This window comes from Myxine glutinosa, chromosome 10 (genome assembly GCF_964187855.1).
Source record: "Myxine glutinosa chromosome 10, kmMyxGlut1.1, whole genome shotgun sequence".
NCBI lineage: Eukaryota > Metazoa > Chordata > Myxini > Myxiniformes > Myxinidae > Myxine > Myxine glutinosa.
The window spans coordinates 49,525,384-49,551,302 of NC_136270.1; the positions used below are offsets into that span (position 1 = coordinate 49,525,384).

General features: G+C 47.5%; 1 protein-coding gene across 3 annotated transcripts in view; it reads right to left on the bottom strand.

The window, feature by feature from the left end:
- The window catches only part of B4GALT6 (beta-1,4-galactosyltransferase 6), a 115,778-nt gene that overhangs the window by 20,372 nt on the left and 69,487 nt on the right, over positions 1 to 25,919 (bottom strand). The window contains exons 2-3 of one of the 3 annotated variants that reach the window (XM_068127621.2): positions 10,221 to 10,316; positions 9,506 to 9,619 (exon numbers count right to left, since the gene is read on the bottom strand). The exons of 1 other annotated variant lie outside the window; for it this stretch is intronic. In XM_068127621.2, coding sequence (XP_067983722.2) covers positions 9,506 to 9,619; positions 10,221 to 10,316 — 210 coding nt within the window. The remainder of the gene's footprint in view (positions 1 to 9,505; positions 9,620 to 10,220; positions 10,317 to 25,919) is intronic. One more of the 3 variants, XM_068127622.2, reaches the window with a different exon arrangement.

Genomic DNA, 25,919 nt, shown 5'->3' on the forward strand with positions numbered 1-25,919 from the left:
GAAACCAGTGGCTCCCTTACTAATGACTGAGGTACTGCTCAAGAACTCAGGGTGGTCTTTTTATTATCTTGTCTGATGCCCCGCCCTGTGAAATCAATCAGCTTAGTTTGCTCCGCACTGATTGGTGGATGTGGCATTGGTCCTGAACCATGCCTCAAGAGTCTTGACACTGCAAAAATGCTCGGTTTGCTGAAACTGTGATTAAACTCATAACCAGTGGGTTTTACAACGGGATAAACCATTAAACAGGGATGAAGCAAAAAACAGGGGTAGAGGGGAACAGAAACAACATCGTGGGGGAGGATGATCTCCTTTGCCACACGATTATCGAAACGTATTCCTATACGTTTATTTCACCACACATTTGTGCTAAAACATGAATTAGGGGAAACTAGTAGGGACCCAAGGAAATTCCACGTAATGTAAAATGTGACCAAGTCCTAAACTCCTTCAGCTTCCTCCCCACCCCCCCCCCCAAAACCCAATTCCTCAACCTACGCCTCCCAACTCCAAGTCCTCACCTTCTCCCTCTCAACCACAAGGCGGCAATCCACTGCCCGCTCCAAGCATTCAAACAACCTCCCAACCACCATGGTCGCCTGCCCAACTCAACCCCACAAGATATGCAGAAAATATGTCACAAAAAATGATACAAAACCAATTATCTCCTTCCTGATGCATATACAGTAGACACATTGTCTTGGACATAAACCTTTTATAATGACATGGCGTTAAGCCCTCCTTGAGAGAATGCCAATCCCCTCCCCACTTCAAGCCTTCAAAAACCCCCTTCCAACCCATCAAGGTCGCCTATCTAACTCACAATCCCACAAGATATGCAGAAAAGACAAGCGACCATGAGCAGGCCATGCCTCGTCACAGTCGCCTATCCAACTCACAATCCTGCAAGATAATATACAGTGCCTTCAGAAAGTATTCCTTCACACCTCTTGAGGTTTTTCACTTTTCTGTGTTACAACTTGAATATAAAATGGATTAAATTGAGATTTTTTTTTGTCACTGGTCTACACATAATGCCCCATAAGGTCAAAGTGGAATTTTATTTTATTTTTTAAATAAAATTTTTAACAAAATAATGAAAAATGAAATTATAAAATTTCTTGAGTCAATAGGTATTCAACCCCTTTGCTACGACACTGCAAATTGAGCTCAGGTGCATCTAATTTCCTTTGAACATTTTTCTGATGTCTCTACAACTTGATTGGAGTTCACTTGTGGCCAACTCAATTGAATGGACATGATTTAGAAATAAACACACCTTTCTAATACAAGGTCCCACATTAGACAGTGTACGTCAGTGCAGAAACTCTACGATGAAGTCCAAGGAACTGTCGGTAGAACTCGGAGATTGAATTGTGAAGAGGCATAGACCTGGGGAATGAAACAATTTCTAGTATTGAAAGTTCCCAAGAACAGTGAGCTCCATCATTAGGAAATATAATATCTTCCTAGAGCTGGCCGTGCGACCAAACTGAGCAACAACAACAACACAACAACATGCATTTTAAGGCCATTTTCCCTGCGAGAGCGGGGGTTAGCCTTGCGGTCCCCATGACAATCTTCTCCATCTTGCCCTATTTTCTGCATATCTCCTTGTTAACCCCCTTGCCTGCATTTCTTCTTCCACCATCTTTAGCCAAGTCTTTCTCGGTCTTTCCCGTCCTCTACTTCCTTCTACATTCATTTCCATCACTCTTCTCAACCAGTCACTTTCATCCTTCCTCAACACGTGACCAAACCGTCTCAACCTGTTCCTCTTCACAACATCAATCACAGGCTCTATTCCCATCATTTTTCGCAATTCATCATTTGTCTTCCTCTCTCTCAACGATACTCCGCACATCCATCGAACCATTCGCATTTCCACCCTTTCCAACCTTCGTTGCTGCTCTACGTTCATTACCCATGTCTCGCTCCCATAAATCATAACACTTCTCACACATGCAGCATACACCTTTCCGTTCAGCTTCAACGACACTCCCCTCCTCATCAGCACGCCACTCAGTTCCCGAAACTTCTTCCATGCACATCTCACTCTAGCAACCGTTGCCAAGTCTGATCCACCTTCTCCATTCAGCATGTCTTCGCACCTTTCACCCTTATGTCGCAGACAACCAAGTGGTGCTGTGAAACAGCCTCCTCCCCCGGGATCACCTTTGTGTCCCGGAGGTGCCCCCTATCTCGCCTACGCACCATCGGGTAGTCAACGTTTGTCGTCGACCCACCTGACGTGTATGTAACAAGCTTATTATCCTCTTTCTGGAACTGAGTATTACAAATCAACAAATCAGCTCCATCAGCAAACTCCAAAATCCTTTCACCTTCTCCATTTCTCACACAATATCCGTAACCCCCATGAACTCCCTCAAAACCATCCATACTCCTTCCCACATGTCCATTTAGGTCGCCTCCTACCACAACAACTTCCTCATCTTTCACGTTTTCCATCAGCTTCTCTATCGCACACCAGAACTTGTCCTTCTCTTCATCGCTCCGACCAACCTGCGGAGCATATCCCGAGATGACGTTCACCAAGAGCTTTCCAATCATCATTTTCACCATCATCAACCTATCACTCACTCTAGTCACACTCACCACACTGTCTACAAACTCCTCAGAAAACAGGACACCAACACCATTCACGCCCTCCAGGCACCCTTGCCACACAAACTTGTATTTCTGTCCCTGCCTACCCTGCACCATTCTCACACCACTTCCCTTCCATCTCGTCTCTTGCACACAACATATGTCCACTCTTCTGACCAATACTTCCACTGCTTCTCCTGATCTCCCTGTCATTGTCCCTACATTCCATGTCCCAAACCTCAGAAACCGATCTCCACTTCGGGCTGTACCCTGCCCATATGTAGTTGTAATTGTCATGGTTCTCTTTTTGATGTTTTTATGGCCGGATGCCCTTCCTGACGCCAACCCTCTTAGTCGTCTCTTACGACACGCAGGGATACGTTGTACCGATTCTAATCCAGGGTACACACTAGGAAACGTTTAAAACATGGAAATTCTGGGGGGGGGGGGGGGGGGGGGGGTTGGAGGGGTGGAGGGGGGAGGAGGGGAACCACGGCTGCGGGGGCCCCGTCAGCACCACGCCACGTTTGCCCGGTCAGCACCACGGCGGCCTGGTCAGCACCACACCCTTGGAAAGGACTTCGATGCTGTGGAGAGATCGAAGCAAGCCTCCTTGCTCGAGCGGACCGGAAGCGGAAGTCCATATATATAAGCACATATATATAATGTGCACATATATATATATATAAGGATATAATATATTGTGGGCTTTCACTAAAAAAAAAAAATACTAGCAAATAATAACGGCGGGGTAGCAGAAAAGGAGGTGGGGTTGAGAGGTTGGGGTATTAAATCAAGCCTCTCAAAATATCAGCACCACACACCACGTCGGCCTGGTCGGCCCAGAGCCTGGCGCGAAGTCCAAGGACATCAGCACGTCATTCGAAAACAGCTCCGGTTGGTGCGAACCACTCGGTCAATGGCGCGAACCAGGTCCCGACACGCCCCTTGCTCGCTTGGCCCCGATGAAAGCCTCGCTGGGTGTTCTCCAAACAGGGGCAAAATCGCCCAAGCCGCGCTGGATTTCGGCAGCGGAAGCCTTGCTCGCTCGGCCCCGATGAAGGCCTCGCTGGGTGTTCTCCAAACAGGGGCAGAATCGCCCAAGCCGCGCTGGATTTCGGCGGCGGAAAGCAGCCACGAAGCAACGATATTCGGTCGGGCTTTTCGTTGAATCTATGCTGCTGAATATGCCGTTCATCACGTTTCTTATTGTGTCGTCTTCGTGGGAGCACAGGCCTCAGATCTGAGGTGTATCACGTGAAGGCCAGTCCAGTAAAGGCAAAACGTTCAATCACCATTCAACACTCGAGCTACAAGCCAGCCGCCATCGCACCCGATCTCCAGCTCACCACGCCCCTTCCCGGAAGCCCCACCTTGCTCCCGATCAGGGACATCTGCCAGACCCAGCCGAGTTGAGCTTCAAGTTCTATAACATATCAATCTAAGGTTGCTCGGCCGCCATGTTCCTCGAATCAGCATTAATCACGTGGTTCACGGGCAATCACGACCAAACTGAGCAACTGGGCAAAAGACCTTGGTCGGGGACGTGACTAATAACCCAATGCCCGCTCTGACAAAACTTCAGAGTTCCTTGGCCGAGATGGGAGAACCTGTCGGAAGAACAGTCTCTGCAGCACTTCACAAATCTAGGCTTTATGGGAGAGTGGGAAGAGGGAAGCCACTCCTGAGACAAAGGAACATGACAGCACACCTGCAGTTTACGAAGAGGCATGTGAAAGACTCAGAGCATGAGGCAAAATATTCTGTGGTCTGATGAGACAAAATTTGAAGTCTTTGGACTGACTGCAAAGTGCCACGTCTGGGGGGGGGGGGGGGGGGGGAGGGAGAGGGGGAGTGGTTGGAATCATGGGCATAGCATCATGCTATGGGGATAATTTTCAGCGGCATCAACTGGGAGCCTTGTACGAATAGAAGGAACGATGAACGGAGCCAAATACAGGCAAATCCTACAACAGAACCTACTTCAGAGTGCAAACGACCTAAGACGACAGCAAAGAATTGAATTCCAACAGGACAATAACCCCAAGTATACAACCAAAACAATACTGAATGGCTTCAGAACAAGAAGGTGAAAGTGGCCCAGCCAAAGCCCAGATTTGAATCCCATTGAGAATCTGTGGAAAGATTTGAAGATTTCTATGGAAATGCTTTTGAATGCAGAGAATGAATGGGACGGCAACATAGAGAGTAACTCAGATTTAGACCGGCAGAGAAGATAACTGAGAAGGACGTTGAGGAAGCAATAAAGAGTAGAAAAGCGGGAGGGCCGATGGGAGTTGTGGGAGATATGTTGAAGGCAGTTGGAAGTCGGGGTGTGAAGAGAATGTCAGAGAACTGTAATCTGGTGGTGAAAGAAGGCCGCGATCCAGTGGTTTGGGAACTGAGTACCCTCGTCCCTCTATACAAGGGGAAAGGTGACCCTCTGGAGTGTGGCTCGTATCGAGCGATAAAGTTATTGGAGCATGGAATGAAGGTATTGGAAAGGGTGTTGGAGAGGAGGATAAGGAAGAAAGTGAAGATCGACGAAATGCAGTTTGGATTTATGCCAGGAAGAGGAACGACAGACGCGCTTTTTATTGTAAGGCAGTTGCAAGAGAAGTACATGGAGAAGAGGAAGAAGTTGTTTCTTGGGTTTGTTGATCTGGAGAAAGCATTCGATAGGGTTCCATTCTAAGTCGTGACATGGGCATTGAGGAAGTTACGAGTGGAGGAATGGTTGATCAGAGTAGTGATGGCAATCTACGAGAGAGCACGCACAGCTGGAAGGACGAAGGACGGGAACAGTGGTGAGTTTGAGGTGAAGGTGGGAGTGCATCAGGGGTCGGTACTGTCTACTACTATTTGTAACTGTGATGGAGGTGCTGGCTCGGAATGTACAGGAGGGTTTACTGTGGGAGTTGTTGTATGCAGATTATCTGGTGTTGATTGCGGAAGGTAAGGATGGACTGAAGGAGAAGATGAACAAGTGGAAGGAACGTATGGAGACAAAAAGTCAGAAGGTGAACATTGGAAAAACGAAAGTGATGGCAAGTGGTAAAGCATGTGGTGAGGTGGAAATAACTGGGAAGTGTCCGTGTGCTGTGTGCAGGAAGGGTGTTGGTGTGAACTCCATTCAATGTACAATGTGCGCTGAGTGGGTTCATCAAAAATGTAGTGGTCTGAGGGTCATTAACCAGTATGGCAGCTACATTCAAGTGTAAGGTGTGCACAGAGGGAGCTGCAGATGGAGGAAATGTTGAGTTGGATCTTGGAGACGGCATTAAGCTGGAAAGTGTGAAAACATTTTGCTACCTAGGAGACATGCTGAATGGAGAAGGTGGATCAGACTCGGCAACGGTTGCTCGAGTGAGATGTGCATGGAAGAAGTTTCAGGAACTGAGTGGTGTGTTGAAGAGAAGGGGAGTGTCGTTGAAGCTGAAGGGAAAGGTGTATGCTGCATGTGTGAGAAGTGTTCTGATTTATGGGAGCGAGACATGGGTAATGAACGCAGAGCAGAAATGAAGGCTGGAAAGGGTGGAAATGCGAATGGTTCGGTGGATGTGTGGAGTATTGTTGAGAGAGAGGAAGACAAATGATGAATTGCGAAAGATGATGGGAATAGAGCCTGTGATTGATGCTGTGAAGAGAAACAGGTTGAGATGGTTTGGTCATGTGTTGAGGAAGGATGAAAGTGACTGGTTGAGAAGAGTGATGGAAGTTAATGTAGAAGGAAGTAGAGGACGGGGAAGACCGAGAAAGACTTGGCTAATGGTGGTGGAAGAAAAAATGCAAGCAAGGGGGTTAAGAAGGGGAGATGCAGAAAATAGGGCAAAATGGAGAAGATTGTCATGGGACCCGCAAGGCTAACCCCCGCTCTAGCAGGGAAAATGGCCTTAAAATGCCTGTTGTGTGTTGTTGTTGTGTTCACCGATGCTCCCCATCCAACTTGACAAGAGCTTGAGGAAATCTGCAAGGAAGAATGTGAGAAACTCCCCAAATTCAAATGTGCAAAGCTGATACAGATTGCTGTAATCAGATTGTAATTGATTGAAGATTTGAAGCTGTAATCGCTGTCAAAAGCGCTTCTCTGAAGTATGGACTGAAGAGGTTGAATACTTGATAATTAGATATTTCTGTATTTCATTTTTAATTACTTTGTAAAAAATATATATTAATAAATATTGCATGTTGACATTATGGGGATTTATGTGTTGATCAGTGACAAAAAATAAACTATATACTGTCATGGCAAAAAATATTGGTACCCTTGCACTTTTTTAAAAATAATGCACCATTTCTTCCAGAAAATTGTTGGGGAAAAAAACAAACAAAAAAACAAAACAAAAGCAAATGTCAACTATTTGTAAATAAATGCTGCATTGTTCTGAATAAGTTTTAAATTGTCGTGTGAAGATACACTTCTGCATCTTTTCATCCATCAACTAAACTTGAGAGATTCCAGGGAACCTGAACTCAACTGGTCTATATCAATATAGTTAGAATATGCATAATAGAACCACAAACTATATACAGACCTGGCATTTAATATGGAATATTTTTTTTTCTTGACTTGGGTTTACTTTCTGAACTCAGTATATCAATCTGGTGAGTTTCTTTTACCCTTCGGTGATGTCTTTGTTGAAAGAACCATGTCACTGATTGTCTTTCGCAGCAAGAAGTCAATAACAGGATTATATCACAGGTGGCGTGACAAAATGTAAAGACAGGTACATTTGACGATTGGCTTCACAATCGGGTATATAAGGGTTGTTGCGTTCTGTATTAGTGGAAAACAACTGCTGCACGTCTACAAAAGTTATTGCCGCTTCCTCTGGAGATGGTCCGTCAACTTGACAATGCTGTTTGTCATGGAGTGGTGGCTTTACGAAATTCTGGCATGAAACAGCGTGCTATTGCTCGGCAGTATGGCATCACTCAAGGTCAGGTGTCAAAGATCCTGAAACGAAATGCTCAGAGGGGTGTCCCTACTCCAATACCGAGGCCAGGACGTCCACGCAGAACCACAAGGAGAGATGATCACCAGCTGCACCGGTTAGTCTGCAATGGCCGTACCAAGTCAGCTAATCGGCTTAGGGCTGAGTGGCAGCAACTAACAAATGTGCCTGTATCCAGAAGGCTAGTCAACCAACTACTGGTTCAAGCAGGCTATCGTGCCAGGCGTCCCCTGAGAAAGCCACGCCTGACCAGACAACACAGCCAGCGCTGATTGCAGTGGGCCAGAGAGCACCGTCAATGGCAGCCAGGATACTGGAATCACGTGACCTTCAGTGACGAGTCTAGATTTCTGGTCTATCGTCAAGATGGCCGCGTCCGAGTGCGCAGACAAGTGCATGAAGCCCACAACGAAGATTGTATAGTGCCAAGAGTCCAAGCTGGAGGTGGTGGGGTGACCGTTTGGGCTGCTTTTCATGCAGGGGGCAAAACTGACCTGGTTGTTCTGAATGGAAACCTGAACCAGTTCAAGTACAGGGTCATTATGGAAGAAACATTGCTTCCATTTTCTCGTGCAGCCTTTCGAGGAAACTTTGTCTTCCAAGATGACAATGCACGGCCTCATCGTGCTCGCATGATCCAACACTTTCTTGCTGACCGTGATGTAGAGCATATGGAGTGGCCTGCCAAGTCCCCGGATATGAATCCGATGGAGAACTTGTGGGCAGAATTAACGTGTCAAATGGACAACTTGGACCAGCAGCCTACCTCTGTGCGTGAATTGCAGCAGACTATTGTCACTGCATGGCAAGCGATTCCTGTCCAAACCTTGGCAAATCTCGTGAACAGCATGCCTCGACGTGTACGTGCTCTCCTGAATGCTCGTGGTGGTTACACGAAGTACTGAACTGTAATTTTACTGTCGTAATCCCAGTCATAATTTAGCTTTTGTTTTTGTTGAAAAAGAATTTGGCGAATGTGCAAAATAAACAAGATACTTCTGGAAAACGTACAGAAGTTTAACACAGTACTGTCCGTGAATTGAGTTCGATATCAGTTTACATCACTTTCAAGGATCAATTTATTTGCTTCGAAATGTCAAATGTGGTTTTTGTTTCTTTTAAAGGTCACATTAACAAAATCTAGAATAATTTCAACATAATTCCAATGAACTTTTGGTTCTAAGTCATCTTGAAAAGTAAGTTAACCCCCCCCAAAAAAAAATTCCATATTAAATGCCAAGTCTGTAGTTTATATGTGCTAAAAATATATGACAAAAATTGATTTTTCAATATGGCCACCGTGCCGTGCCCATTTTTGGGCGTGCAATGCCCAAATGCAATCCCAAACTAGTTTATGTCTTGAAGATGCTGCATAACAAGTTTCATCAAATTTTATCAATATTTGTGACTTTTAGAGCGTAGACGTCGAATTGTTTACAGACGACAGACAGGCAGACGACAGACAGACAGACGACAGACAGACAGACGACAGACGGACACTGGGTGTCGACAAAAACTCAGCTGGACATAGTCCAGTTGAGTTAAAAACTGTTCATAAAGCAGAATGCAATTAGCCGCAATGGTACACAACACTTTTGATCCAAGTTGGAACATGACGGCAGGCATGTATGAGAAAGGGTGAGGTTGGAAATTCAGGCGAAACAAAAGGTAACAATGACACAATAATTGTGAAATCCAATCATTAGCAAGCCAATTCCTCTCCCTCTCCGACTCCCACCCATCAAGCCATATTATCTGACAAGAATACTGCCATTATCAATCCATTATCGCAAGAATGATGTCAGTCCTCCCTTCAGAATACAATTATTCCTTCACGACAACATATAGATGGTCCAACCAATACAGATAGCACTTTGTAGTGGAGAAAAGTGATAGGCACACAACTGGACAGTAGGAATGAGAAATTCATGGCCTCAACCTACTCATGGCAGGCAGTTTGTCTGGACATGGTAAGTGAGGAAGATACGTGAAGTTGTGAGGGAGGAATGTAGGAGATGGTGTTTGCTGTTCACTTGAAAAAGGACCATCTGAATAGTCTGTGGGGTAAATAGAACAGAAAGAAAACATAAATCCTCAAATATAATCACTCTCAACATCGTCTTTGCAAGCTAAAATTCTGGCTGAATGAATGAATGAATGAATGATCGTTTTTCAGGACATTTTCCCCGCTAGAGCAGGGGTTCGCCTTGCGGGCCCCATGACAATCATGGTTCCCTGTTTGAGGCAAGGTTTTTATGGCCGGATGCCCTTCCTGACGCCAACCCTTGGTCACGCTCTTAAGATGCGCAGGGATACGGTGTACCTATTCTAAATCGGGGTACACACCGTTATCATTCATCCCAGCAAGCTGGTACTCAATTTGCCAACCTCGGAAGGATGACAGGCTGAGTCAACCCCCCTGGCGTTAATTCAGCGATCGACCGGGATTCGAACTCAGGATCCTAGGATCCCAAGCCGGCACCCTAACCACTAAGCCAACACCAGGAATTGGCTGAATAAAACAACAAAGGAAAGACTCATTTTGACAGCATACCCACAAAATTCCAAAACTTCCTTTTACCCACCCCGTGCCCCCCTCGCTCCCAGCCCCTTTGCGTGGCCAGTCTCTGGGGCAATAAATAGTCATATTTAACATACCGTTGCGTATCTGCTCGTAGACCTGTGCACTGATGGTGCGCACGTTCTCCTTCAGTTTGATGGTGCTTGCTTGCATCATGAAGAGATATTGGTTGGCTGTACGGCACAGGAATGGTAGGGAAGGTAGAGGTGCACAGAGGGGTGAAAATTGAAAGATTCCAAGTTTAAGCAACGTTGTTGAAACTGCATCCTAAAGAAAACATCCTTTACTGCCCCAGTGGTCGTTACCCCGTTGTGTAAAATGCATGAGGTTTTGTTTTTGGTACTTCATGCCTCGTGAGATCTACAATACATTCAGTGCAATATTGCATAATATGCTGAAAAACGCAACATCCCCAAAATCCTTCAGTCCAACATCCGATACAGTACGTTTTCCGCATTACAAGAACGACATAAAAGTGTTTACGACCTCAAAAAAAGCAATCAGCAAGGATAAAACAACGGTCCACATCTGCATCTAACCGAGGCAGCTTGTAATCGCACCAGCCTCAAACATGAATCATTCTAATGGTCAGATCTGGAAACAGGAAGGCCTTCGTATGTTTGTCACTCGAGTGAATGTCAGAAAGCAAGCACAATAAAGCTAAAGTTTTGTGCACAACTGCCTCTCAAAGCAACACAGATCCAATCAAACTTGATCGCATTCACAAGTGTCAAACAATGGAATCACAAATGGTATACGTGCATAACCTCCAATCCAAAACCACACAAACCTCAAAGGGCACGCTTTCAGAACTACATAAATCAATGAGGAAAGGGTGTTGAAGTTTCACAATTCAGTCGTGACTTAGGCGGTAAAAGTGACCTGCCACCTGCAAGTTTCACTCAGGTCAATCACGATGTCAGAACACTTCCTGTTATATGCAGGGGTGGCATGGACACTCTACAAGTTTAATACAACACAAATCCTCTAAAAGAAATCCACCAAGATACAAACTTGTAGGTCTATGAAGTACCGACCAGCCTGCGGAGGATTTAACATCCAATAACACTGATTAAACTTTTGGACAGCATCGTTGAATAACAAAACTGACCAAATCAAAATATTGTGGCGGACACGATGGCTCGCTGGCACGGTGACATCATTCCGCGCACCAAGAGGGTGTCGGCCACGCCCGAGGAGTAGGCGTGGCCTCGGGATATACACGGGGCGCGCAGCCCCGAGCACCTCAGTGCTATATAGTTGAGCTTTGTAATAAAGACTCTTTTTTGGTTACCTGCGTTGTTGCTTCTCTTCTTGGCAAACAAGTCGTGCGCATAGCACCGCACTTCACTGGTGACCTCGACGTTGGTTCAGCCGCCGCTGACCAACAGAACGCGCCATGGCCAACAACGCGGTAGCGGTGAAGCTCCCTGAGATTTGGGAAGCTCAGGCCGAAGTATGGTTCGTGCAGGCCGAGACACAGTTCCGACTTCGAGGCGTCACGGCGGATGAGATGCGGTATTACCACGTCATCGCCGCCCTCGGGCCTGGCACAGCCGCCCGAGTCGTGTCCGTCCTGCTGAACCCACCGGCCGACCACAGGTACGAGGCGCTCAAGCGTCTCATCGCCACGTTCGGCCTCACGGAGTTCGAACGGGCCGACCGCCTCCTGGACCTTCCCGAACTCGGCGACACACGACCATCGGTCCGGATGGACTACATGCTTTTGCTACTGGGTGACAAAGCCCCGGATTTTTTATTCCGGGCGCTCTTTCTATGCCAGCTGCCGGTACAGGTACGCCTCGCGTTGGCCGGTTCCAAAATAAAGGAACCCCGCACGCTGGCCGTCGAGGCCGACAAGTTTTTCGCGGCTTGTGACACACGGGCGAGCTTCGGTGCGGCCGTCGCGGATCTCGAGGCTGATGCGCATGCACACCTCGTGAATCCCGAGGCTGATGCCGATGCACACTGCGTGGCCGCCGCCACGCCCCGCCCACCACCACCGCGAAAACCGCGGCCTCCGCCTCCGCCGCAAACCTGGTGCCGTTTCCACGCCAGGTTTGGCCACAAGGCTAGGAATTGTTGCCCGCCGTGCTCGTTTGGCAAGTCGGGAAACTACCAAGCCGGCGCTCGGTAGCGGCCCTGAGCGTCGGCCAGTCCGGCAGCCTCCTTTTTGTCACGGACACCTTGTCCGGGCGTCGCTTCCTCTGCGACACAGGCGCACAGGTGAGCGTTATCCCCGCATCCACATCCGACAACCGAACCGCGGGCCGGGGCCCCGCGTTGCTTGCAGCCAATGGTACACCCGTACGCACATTCGGGAAGCGCTGCCTCTCCCTGCGGTTCGGAGGGCAACGCTTTCAATGGACGTTCGTAACCGCCAGCGTGCCCATGGCATTGCTCGGTGCGGATTTCCGATGTGCAAATGGGCTGTTGGTGGACGTGAAGAACAGACGCCTCGTCCAGGCCAAAACGTTCAGCTCGCTTGCTTGCACGCTGAGCAGTTCGTTGGGCAGCTCCCTGAGCGGCTCACCGAGCGGCTCGCCAAGTGGCTTGCTGAGCGGTTCGATCCCGGCGAGGTTGGTCTGTACGCTTCCGGCAGCGGACGAGTTCACCCGCCTCCTCGCCAGCTTCCCGGCAGTGGCCGTCAAGCACGGGGTGGAACATCACATCCCCCACCGTCGGGCCACCGGTCTACGCCCGGGCACGCCGCCTCGAGCCGACAAAGCTCGTGGTAGCAAAGGCGGAGTTCGCTACGCTGGAGCGACTGGCCATCGTACGGCGCTCCAAGAGCGCTTGGGCATCGCCACTGCACATCGTGCCGAAGCCCGGCGGGGGATGGCGGCCGTGCGGGCACTACTGCCGCCTCAACGATGCTACCACCCCCGACCGCTACCCGGTCCCTCACATTCAGGACTTTTCCGCCCGGTTGGCGAAAATGTCCTTCTTTTCTAAGGTGGACCTCATCCGCGGATACCACCAAGTCCCCGTCAGGCCCGAGGACATACCGAGACGGCCGTCATTACACCATTCGGCCTCTTCGAGTTTCTTCGGATGCCCTTTGGTTTGAAGAATGCGGCTCAGGCGTTCCAACGATTGATGGACAGCGTCTTGCGCGACTTGGATTGCGTTTGTCTACCTGGACGACATCCTCGTCGCAAGCGCGTCCCGTGAAGAGCACCTCCGCCACCTCCGCACGCTCTTCGAACGCCTGGGCCAGCATGGCCTGATCGTAAACCCCGCCAAGTGCTGGTTTGGCGTCGCCGAAATCGACTTTTTGGGGCACCGCGTCACCAGGCACGGGGCCACCCCCTTGCCGGCAAAGGTGGAGGCGGTCAAGGGGTTTCCGCGCCCCCGCACGATCAGGGGCTCCAGGAGTTCCTGGGCATGGTAAACTTTTACCACCGTTTCCTGCCCCGCGTCGCCCAGCTCCTGCGCCCCCTGCACGAGGCCCTCCGGGGGAAGCCGGGCAAAGGTGACGTTGTTGGGACCGAGCAGATGGACGCGGCGTTCGCGGGCGCGAAGCTCGCCTTGGCTAACGCCACCATGCTCGTGCACCCAGCGCTCGATGCACCGATCGCCCTCACCACTGACGCGTCGGACTACGCGGTGGGCGCGGTGCACGAGCAATGGGTGCGTGGTGCTTGGCAACCGCTGGCGTTTTTCAGCCGGCAGCTTCGCCCGCACGAACGCCGGTACAGCACCTTTGACCGCGAGTTGCTCGGGCTCCACCTGGCGGTCCGGCACTTCCGCCATCCACTCGAGGGCCGTTCGTTCACAGCCTTCGTCGACCACAAGCCCCTGGTCTTCGCGATGGCCAAGGTCGCCGAGCCATGGTCGGCCCGGCAGCAGCGTCACCTCTCGGCCGTGTCTGAGTACAAGGCGGACATCCGGCATGTCGCAGGAAAGGACAACACGGTGGCGGATTGCCTTTCCCGGTCCGTCGCCCACGCGGTCCACCTCGGGATCGACTATGCCCGGATGGCGGCGGACCAGACCACCGACCCCGACGTCCAGGCCTTGCGGACCGCCGTCACGGGCCTCCGCGTCACCGAGGTGCCGTTCGACGGCGCAGGCAGGGCCCTCTTGTGCGACGTCTCCCTCGGGCGGCCTCGCCCCATCGTGCCCGCGGGCTGGCAGCGCCGGGTTTTTGACGCCATCCACGGCCTGTCCCACCCGGGCACGAAGGCCTCCCAGAGGTTGGTCGCCGACAAGTTCGTCTGGCATGGCCTCCGGAAGGCCGTCCGCGATTGGACCAGGACGTGCCTCGCATGCCAGCGTTAAGGTGCACCGCCACACCCAGGCCCCATTGGCCCCGTTCACGGTGCCCGAACGTCGGTTCGACCACGTTCACGTGGACTTGGTGGGACCTCTGCCCCCCTCGCGGGGTTTCACCCACGTCCTCACCATGGTGGACCGCACCACCCGGTGGCCGGAGGTCGTGCCTTTTGCGGCGACGACGGCGGCGGACGTCGCGCAGGCGTTCATCGCCACCTGGGTTGCCCGGATCGGCGCCCCCTCGGACATCTCGTCCGACCGCGGCCCCCAGTTCACCTCGGAGCTCTGGGCGGCGGTCGCGCGGGGGCTCGGCGTCCAGCTGCACCGCACCACGGCCTACCACCCCCAGGCCAACGTCCTGTGCGAGCGCTTCCACCGCTCCTTGAAGGCCGCGCTCCGGGCCACCCTCCGCGACGGCGGCTGGGTCGACAGGCTCCCCTGGGTCCTGCTGGGCCTCCGGACGGCGCCCAAGGACGACCTGCGCACATCCGCGGCGGAGTTGGTCTTCGGACAACCGCTGCCGGTGCCGGGTGAGTTCCTCCCCGACTCCACGGCACCATGGTCCGCGGCGCAGCAGCGCTCCGCACTGCAGGAGACCGCCCGGAGGTTCGCCCCGGTGCCGACGGCGCACCACGGGTGCCCGCCAACGCACGTCGCCCCGGAGCTTCGCACGGCGGAGTACGTGTTCATCCGCCACGACGCCCACCGGACACCGCTGCGGCCCCCGTACGACGGGCCCTTCCGCGTGCTGGAGACCGGGGCGAAACACTTCACCCTCGACATCGGCAGTACTCCTGACCGCGTTTCCGTGGACCGCCTCAAGCCGGCCCACCTCGACGTGGACCACCCCCCGCCAGTGGCTCGGCCCCCGCGGCGAGGCCGCCCCCCGGTCCTGCACCCATCCCAGGTGCCGCCGGAGGCATCCCAGATGACATCCCGGCATCCCAGACGCCGCCAGCCGCCAGGGGGCGCTTCGGCCGGGTCATCCGTTTGCCCCGCAAACTGACCCTTCAGGTGCGCGGGAATTCTGGGGGGGGGGGGGGGGGGGGCGTGTGGCGGACACGATGGCTCGCTGGCGCGGTGAAATCATTCCGCGCACCAAGAGGGTGTCGGCCACGCCCGAGGGGTAGGCGTGGCCTCGGGATATACACGGGGCGCGCAGCCCCGAGCACCTCAGTGCTATAGTTGAGCTTTGTAATAAAGACTCTTTTTTGGTTACCTGCGTTGTTGCTTCTTTTCTTGGCAAACAAGTCGTGCGCATAGCACCGCACTTCAATATCCTGATTGTAGTTCTTCTTTTCTGACAGCCTTGCACAAAGTTTGTTTCAGCTCAGTAATTGGTGTAATGAATATACTGCATTTTATAGCGGGAAGGTTCATGACTACAAACGAAATCATAATCTTTTATAAAATCATTAACTCTTCTGCTAGCCTGGTGTTGGCTTAGCGGTTAGGGTGCCGGCTTGGGATCCCAGGATCCTGGGTTCCAATCCCGGTCGATTGCTGAATGAACACCAGGGGGGTTGACTCAGCCTGTCATCCTTCCGAGGTCGGCAAATTGAGTACCAGCTTGCTGGGATGAATGATCCCGGTGTGTACCCCGGTTTAGAATAGGTACTCCTTACAGAATAGGTACACCATATCCCTGCGCATCGTCAGAGCGTGACCAAGGGTTGGCGTCAGGAAGGGCATCCGGCCATAAAAACATTGCCTCAAACAGGGAACCATGATTGTCATGGGGTCCGCAAGGCTAACCCCCGCTCTAGCGGGGAAAATGGCCTCAAAACGATCATTCATTCATTCATTCTTCTGCTCCCTTCACACACCCAACTTCAATCCCTCTTCCTTCTAATTTTTCCTCCTGAGAGTTTCCTTCTGTATCCAACTTGCTCTCCATATGTAGCCTCTCCTGACCCACCATCCCTCCCCACATCCATTGCTTGTCCACGTTTGCCTCTATCTTGGCCTTCAACTCTGCTATTGGTGTTTCCACCCTCTCTCCAATGTTCCATTTGTCCTGTTGTCCTAATCCGTTCAGAGTACTAACACTAACTCATTCACGAGCCTCCACCAAGTATAAAACATAGAGGTAATACCCCTGGCATTCAGCTGGTAGAATAAACAGTATACTGCACCGTCTAAGGGTATTTTAAACCAATTTCAATGGTTGCTGGAAGACAGGGCAGCATGTAGAATCATACTAACATAATCATAATACTTTAAACAAGCCAAGAAAAACATACCTATTTTGGGGAGCAATCCCCCTCCCCCAACCCCATATACCTCCGAAGGTATATATAAACTTTGGTACAGCATGGGTGGTGAAGGTTGTGGTCAAGTTTCATCAAAAGTGTGTGTAGTTTCAGAGAAGAAAGCAAATACCTCTTTTGGGGGGTCAAACCTGGACCCACTTTGGCCCCCCGGAGTTCCCCTTGGACCGATTTGTTTTTCTTAGAGCCGTGAACAAACTTCGGTACATCACGGGTGGTGAAGGTTGTGGTCAAGTTTAACGAAATAGTGTGTGTAGTTTCAGAGGAAAAAGCAAATTCCTATTTTGGGGATTCAAACCTGGATCCACTTTGACCCCGGTAAACCCCCTTAAACCCTGTTTCTTTTAATGCAGTGAACAAACTGTCACAACATAACAAATATCATTTGTGCCAAATTTGGTCGCAATCCCATCATTGGTTTTGGAGAAGAAGTTTCAAGTGTTTACGGACTGACGGACGGACAACGCGCCATCGCATAAGCTCCCCTGAACTTTGTTCCAGGTGAGCTAACAACATACGCATAAGAGTATGAAGGGTTGTTGCCAAGTGCCTGCCAATCAACCTGGTGGGGGAGGCCACTGTCACATAATTGCCTGGGGTACAGTCACACCTAAATGGGTGCGGTTAACAGCATAATATTACTTTTACCCTGGAACAGTTTTTTCCTCTATTGAAATGTATATGTCTTTTCAGGCATTTTTTTGAGTTTGAGTTGAGTTTGAGGTTTTTTTTTGAGTTTCAGGCTTTAGTATTGAGTACCAGTTCACTGGTAAATCCCTGCTTGTCGTAAAAAGGCGACAAAAAGGGTTGGCGGCAGGAAGGGCATCCGGCCGTAACACATTGCTTCAAAAAGGGGACCAAAAAACAACAACCACGGTCCCCGAAAGAGGCCAACCCCCGCTTGCGCGGAAAAATGGCCTCTAAAGGTGGGTTTTTTTCAGGCATTTTTTCCCCAAAATAAGCCAGTCTCGTCCACATTAAATATTTGCTCAGGCACATAACCTCCCTCAATAATTTTTTTCAACATTTCAGGAAACTCACTCGCAGCACTTACATCGGCACTCGCTGCTTCACCTTGCACTTTAATATTGTGTAAATTTACCCTCCCTTTGAAACGGTTGAACCAACCCCTACTCGCAACAAATTGTTTATCATAAGCACCTTCACTTGTAGGCCATGGGGCATAGGGCTAAAATGTGCTCAATTTGACAATTTCGTGCAACAACGCAGGGGATTACTTAAAATTGCTATAGATGGGTTGGGGATGTGCTCCTGAACAAGAAACACCATGTCCCCAGACACCAGGGGTGCTCATTAATTTTTAACGCGCACTTGATGAAAATGCAAGTAAATATATATTCATCAACTATACGTTACTGCATTTTCTTTTATTTCTGGATAGTTTGAGGAGTAAAATGAAAAAATTTGATTGTGATATTGTTTCTAGACCTCCTTTTCACTAAAATACACCAATAAACATGATATTTTTGTATCTAGATAGTCATAGCGATAAGTTGAAAATGAATCCAATCTGAAAATATGGTCCGCCGCAGCTGAAACACATGTTGTGCCGCAAATAAATCATTTTTATTTTACTTTTTTTAAATTAACTTCTCACTTCTACCTTCTATGATCAGTTCATCTTCTTTGATTTGAAGAATGGCAATGAGTGGCAGTTGACGGCTGACTCCTTTTACTTTTTAGAAGATTCATTTTCAACTTATTTATTTAAAACAGTACAACATGTATACATTACGCATGTCATGGAAAGTGCTTGCATGATTAACAGTGTTTAAGAGTACTGTTACTTTTGCTTCGTTTCCATGTTCAATACATAATGTATACATGCCAGGATAAGGCAGACAGACATAAATAATTGAGACAATCAAATTTGTTTATGATATCCATTACATTATAATTTACATCATTGTTCAATTTACAGCTTTCAAGTTTGAGAAATTTGTACTATTAACTATATTCACAGGTATAAGGTCGAAATCATGAACACAGGACTTTCATTTAAAAAATGATTGTACTTAAGAATAAATTAATTTTATTCCTAGGAGGGGCCAGCTTCGCAAATTATGCAGAAGATATTTGTGCACTTGACCTAAAAGACACTTTAAAAATGAAGATTGATAAATTCATATGACCTCAAAAAAAGGAACTTCACCTCAATATTCTTCTTCATCAGAACCAGCTCCTTCCTCTGGCTCAGCAACTGGTTCATCGGATACAATTTCACCATTCTCGCATCCAGTGCATCTACAGAGTTCTGTACATTGCATACCAAGCTCACTGCAGCATGTTACGTCAGCCACTGACTGCACGTCATCTTTGAGTGCACGCTTACATTTTCCCTTCTTGCAGCTACAGTGTACTAGCTCCAGGATGTCATCAGGAGCAGGTGGAAGACTACACCAGTCCACTTCCAGAGAAGGTGTTCCATCAATCTCTTCAACTTTCCATCCTGATTCACTGGGAGCTGGAATTTCTGGCAGCTGTTCTAGGCAACGACGAAATATACCAGCTTGGTAATTAGCACGCATGATGTGTTTGATGAGAGAATCTCTGTTTGGTGGAAGGGATTCTCCAGCATGGACACCAAGTCGAAACTTATCATATCTGGCCTCGTTGACGGTTTCTGCTTTCTCCTGCCCATATACATGGCAAGCAAATCGCTCCAGTCTAGCAATTAGGTCATCTGCTGGAGTGAATGACACCCCAAGCTCTTGAAAGGTTTCTTTGTACTTGTCATACTTAATCATTAGCTTGTAAGGTGTGACTTTCCCTTTTCCTCTGAAGGCGCTAACTGAGTCGCAACCAGTAAACGGGTGAAATCCCACAAGCGCAGATGTTACATCAGTTCCCAGCTGGCTCTGTAGAGATGTCATATCAAGAGTTCGTACCTTATCTTTGACACCGGTGTGAAACAGTAGAGGCACAGTAAACTGATGAGCACAACCTAAACTAATTATGAAGACATCAGTGTCCTGGCATTTGATGACAATTGCTGGTGAATGCGTTCTATGCGCTGTGTCAGTTTCTTGTAGCCTTTTCTGTGCATAATCGGCATGCAAGAGGATTCTGGTGTCCGCTTCCTCATGACTGCAACGAAGCTCTGGAATTACTTAATTTTTAATTAAAAATTAATTAATTTTTATTTTTAATAAAAATTAATTAAAATTAAAATTTAAGAATTAATTAAAAATTAATTCCTCATGACAAACGAACCATTTACTCGCAAATTCAACAAAGCGGGCCCAGTTTTTATCATTGAATTGAATGAAATTGCTTTTAGTTTTATGGACAACATGCATCACGCAAAATTTGGACGAAAATTGAACAGGTTTTCCTGTCACTGCCGAAGCAATGGGCGTCGCCATCTTGGTTTGTCAGCTACCGAACGGAGCTTAGTATGAGCTGCGTGATTGGCCAATTACGGCACCTGTCGTATCTGGAGCGCTCATTCGCTGAATTTATCACGTGAACAACCTTGTCCGCGAATTTTAAACCTGATTTTTTTTATCGAAATTCTTTCTTTATTTGTATTTTAATGTGCAGGTATATTTATTGGGGACATTATTATATCGAATGGAACGAATATTTTGCTGATTTTCATGAATAAATCAAGTAATCCCCATTCCTGTTGCACGAAAAAGTGGATTTTAATGGTATGCCCCATGGCCTATTGCTGCACGTACAGCTTTTAAATCACTGAAAAGGCTTCGAGCCTTTTCTTGCACCAAGCCAAGGCTAATAGGAATATTACGCTGATTTTGATCCTCTAACCAAATTACCAATCGCCTTTCCATTTCGATAATTAAACCACTGCGTTGCTTCGTGATAATTGTCGCTTTCATCGGGACAGGGCATTTTACATGCTCCATTACTCTCCCCTTGTCCTTTATAATTGTCCGGATCGTTGACCGACTGTAGCCGAACGCTTTTCCAATGTTTGTTGGCGTTTCACATCTCTCCGATCGCTTTATTATTTACACTTTCGGTTCAATCGTGATTGTTTTCCTTTTCTTCGATGCATCACCATCACTTGCATCAGATTTACGCTTTGGAGCAATGATTACGAGGGTAAACACACGAAAATTTTAAGTCAAAACACAACGCACACAACAGTGTTTACGCGATCCGACTTAAAATGGCGACGACGGTGTGGTGTTGTCCTCCCTCGGGCCGACAAACCGCTGAAAACGCGCAGTGTTTTGAGCGTCACACAAAGTAGTCCGCCCGTTCATTAGTGCGAACCATTGTATGTAACTCGATTTTTTAAATAATAGGCTTTACGGAGGTCGGTACGTAAGTACAGGCGTTCGTAAGTCGGGTGTTCGTAACCCGGGGACTGCCTATCGTCCAAAAGAAGCAACAACAGAAAAACAGTTGCAGAGACGACTGTGATTAATGGCAGTATATTACGTACAGAACCATTGTTGCCAGACAGATAATAATTAGAATCATAAACAGTACATAGAATATTTATCGTAGGCATGAGAGCATGTGCAAAGAGTGCAGGAATGATCTTCAATCCGTTAATCTTACACACACATATGTACGTACACACGCATACAGCCATGCAGTTTGTCGTCGACTTGTTACTCCTGCTAGGGAGTAATGCATTCGATCGTGTCCGTCCGTGTGTGTGTGTGTGTGTGTGTGTGTGTGTGTGTGTGTGTGTGTGTGTGTGTGTGTGTGTGTGTGTGTGTGTGTGTGTGTTCGTGAACAATATATCTGGAAAAGTTCTGAACAGATTTGGATGAAAGTTGGTGGGATAATTGTCCTTGGGATAAGGAAGAATTGATTTGTTTTTGGTGAAGCTCAGGATATTATTCCAGATCCAGGAATTTTTTGGGGGATTTTTTTTTTCTGTTTTACTGCATCAAAGCTTTTATTCTTATTCTTAAATGATGTTTTTCTCCTCTAATTCCGAGATATATCAAAATAAATTCTCTGACAGTTAGGGCCTACTTTCTTTTTCATTTATTGTTTTGGGGAGAGGGGATGTTAAACAAAACGTTTTATTCCAACTTGACCCACGGTGGGAGTATGTGCTCTACTGAGTGGCGTTCTAGTTGTCAATGAAGTGCGATGGACATTAAATAAAGTTTGTCAGTAAAAATACAAATGCACCTGTCGACACAAAAAAAAAAAATTTTTTTTTTTAAAATAGAACGGCACTCGGTAGAGCACATACCTCTGCCAGTTTAAACAGTTTACGTTTTGTATCCCACTGATAGGCCCGATCTGGATCCAGATCCAAAGCCAAATCTAATCGGCTTGTTCATGTTACATAATCAATTCATCCACCTAGTTTTGTCACAACTAGTCCACAACTTTTTGAAATATCATGCTTTATATCGTTTTGGCCCCATCTCCCAATGGTGAAGAATCACTTGATAATTGTAAAAAAAACTCAAATCCAAATTCATATCTTTACCAAAATTGAACAAACTCTTACTTTTCACACACCCAACCTCTCCACCAAATTTCGTCTCAATCCATCCACCACTTTTTGAAATATCATGTTGTACCAGTTTCGTTATGTCGTTTAATGGCACAAGAAACTGCATTCACTGGCACTTGTAAAAAAATTTTTGCAATTTGTTTAAAGGATTGGCCTTCTTTTCTCAAAGTTACAATTGCCTGTCTTTTTTCTGGCGTTAGCTGAACTTTGGCACCCATGTTCCTGCAATCTGAAACACAAAAACACTCATTAGATTGTATGGCTGGCCTTTCTGTAAACATTTTTTGCAACGCCTAGCAATAATAGACATTGCACGTAATGAATAAACGAAGCACAAACATTCATTCCACACAGAGCAGAGTATTTGTAAACAGTTTTTGCTCCTGAGATGACGTTAATAACATTAACTTCTTGTTTCAGTTTGGATTTAGCATTGAACTTTTCGACCTATTTCCAAAAATTGCTATAAATCTACATTTCACACAATAAAGATGCATTGAAGCACAATATATTATCAGTAGATAAGCAGATATATCTTTGGTAAGAGACCGATACGGTCTATCACCCTGCCCTGCTCACCGAACTCTCCTCCTATAGTATCCATGGAAACCTCCACGCATGGCTTGCCGATGCCATGATGCCAGTTCATTCTTCCCTCCAAGTCTTCCTTCAAGACATCTGTTCACCACCATCTCATCTCATCCCCAATCCGAAACCATAATCTTTTATAAAATCATTAACTCCTCTGCTCCCTTCACACACCCTACTTCAATCCCTCTTCCTTCTAATTTTGCCTCCAGAGTTTCCTTCTGTATCCAACTTGTTCTCCATATGTAGCCTCTCCTGGTGTATTCCTTTATGGTCGCAGTCAACGTGTGTCCCTGAATGGAATTCTCTAATCTCTCTTTCCTGTTCAGGCTGGACTTCCTCAAGGCAGTGTTCTGGACCCTGTGCTTTTCCTGGTCTTCATTAATGATCTCTCTGACTCTCTGGAAAATCCTCTATATCTTTTTGCTGATTACTCTCTGCTGCTCTATATCTCAACCCTCAGATGGGCAGGCAGCACCCTCTTCACTCTCTGCAGACCTGGGAAATATCACAAACTGGTCAAACAAATGGAACATGTCCTTCAATCCTGACAAATCTCACTCTCACTTTGTCTCTTCGAAAAGACCGTCTGGATAACCCTCACATCTACTTTCTCAACAATCCTCTCAAAGAAGTTCCGTCACTCAAGATTTTGGGTCTCACTATCTGCCATGATCTTTCCTGGGAAAAACATTTCCATGCTGGCCTCCAAAGCCAATCGCAGACTGGGCATTCTCCATTGTGCGAAGTTCTTTCTGGGCACTTCTGAGCTCCTCACCACATACAAAGCTTTCATCTGCAGCTCAATGGAATACTGCTCTCCTCTAGGCTGGTGCTCCTGCCTCACCGAGCTCAGCTTCACGCGCTTGAAACCAAAGCATTCAGAATCATTGGTATCTCCCGCGGTGAAACTGATTCTGAGTGTCTTTCTCTCTCACCGCAGGCAGGTTGGTGGTCTATGTCTTCTTCGTACTGCTCTCTGGCTTAGCTCCCCCAGATCTGTCTGTGCTCTGTCTCCCAAATATTCCTTCAGGTCGCACAAGATCTGCCAGCAACCCTCTTCTGGTGAAACTGCCAAAATCAAAACTCTCTGCTCACCTTCACTCTTTCATTCCTCTTTTCTCCCACCTCTGGAACAAACTCCCTCACTCTCTTCAATCCCACTCATCCCTCCAGGTCTTTAAAACAGCTGTTCACCACCATCTCTTATCTTTGTCCATCCAAAACCTTGATCTTTCTACCCTGTTAATTCACCCCAAATCCACTTTTCTGAAATAGACTTCTTTCCTGGAAATCCTAGCTGTGTCCATGTGTTTTTTTTTTAACCTCTCCCACCCCCACCCTCCTTCCCACGCCTCCTCCCCCCACGCCCTCTCCCTCCCACAGATCTCCCGATGTCCCTGCTCTCAAATGTTGTACTTGTGTGCTGCCTCCTCTCCCCATCTTGTCTCCCGCTCCCTTTATTTCGTCTTATGTGTCCGTTTGTTTTTTTTGCCATTAATGTTAGCTCTTACACGAGCCTCGATCTTGTATACAAAAAAAACAAAAAAACAAAAAAGTTTTGTTCACGTCTTATGTTCATGTTGCACATTAAGCAGTAAATTATCAAAAAATGTTGTGTAGTGTATCTAAACCTTTGACTGGTAGTATATATATATATATATGTGCATATATGCACACACACACGTATACAGTACATGTGTAGAAAGAAGGCATTTCCAATCAGAAAGAAAAAAAAACTAGATATACTCCACAAATTTGAGCAAATGAGCAAGAGCAGACCCGGTCTCAAGCCTGAGACCTGAGATAAATTGCAGATCAGCGAAAAACCTCATTCACCATCAACAACTCGGTTGACACACCTTATTCACCATTAACCTACCAAGAGCAGAACCTCAATGAAGAGCAAGAAACACCAGATTACACATTCCGCAGGTATGTTATTGTCATCAGTGCAGAAATGTATCAACTATGTCATCAATTATTTTGTCATTTCATGCCTTCTTGCCTATGTCAGCATTTTACACATGTGTATTTGAATGAACTGCACCATAGGAATATAGAAATAATGCACTTTTTAAAAAAGTTTGAAACAATACAAGGAACTTGGAAACAGGACGGTGTCTGGCCCACAATGCCTGTGATCGAACAACACATTTGGGGCATGCAAAGGGTCCGATGCAAATGCAAAATGATTCGGGCTTTCTTTTATATTCTTCTTGTCGTTTCAAGAGATAGGAAGGGATGTGGAGGGTGGGGGGGGGGGGGGGTGCATAGGGTCTTGTAGAGTGAGGATTGAACACGAAGGGCACACTAACTTTCAAATTTTGACGAGAGTTTCTCGTACTTTCTGGTTTGCTTTCCAGTGGTTTCTTTCTTCCTGGTATAAACTGCTGCTCATGACTCATGAAGTGCACACATTAACTCACTGCACCTTCTGATCATTTGACCAAGAATGAGTCAACATCATTGGCTAAATCCTTCCGTTGACTCATAGGTCAGTACTGGTTTTTCTTCACACTTCCGACTTAACGGCCTCAATTATTATCACATTCTTCTGCGGTTGGTAAAGGACAGTTTTTGGCCGAAGTCTTTCACGAACCGGCTGGCCAGGCCTGATGCTCGACTAGGTAGTTAAAGCAGGCATTAGCAATTTGTTCATGGTGCCGGCGATAACTCGTCTACTCTTCACAAAGAACACCGTGGCATCTTTAATGTTTACCAACGAATGCTGGCAGACAGGACATGCAGTTCAACGTGCGCCCGAGGGATGGCAGACACATTGATGTCTGACACACAGACACACAGACACACCCTGCCTTTGACACCGGAATGACAATTTCTACCTGGATCAGGATTTGAACCCAGGTTTGAGAGCTTGGAGGCAAATGTGCATAGCTCTGGGCCATCCTTTCAGCCTGTTAGTGTTTCTTCACAACTAATCCCCTGAAAACATACCTGTCTAAAACAAAAGTTTTTAAAAAGCTAAATCAAATCTTTAATAGACCCTCTGGGTTGTGTGTTCTATTATTTCAATACATTTTTCATGGAACAGAGCACGAGTGGGGCCCCCGTGGGGATCCCACGGGCATGCACGTCTTCATTTACATGTTGCACATTCAGATTTACAAACTGGTTACTGGGAATTTGTCACATCCACAAAT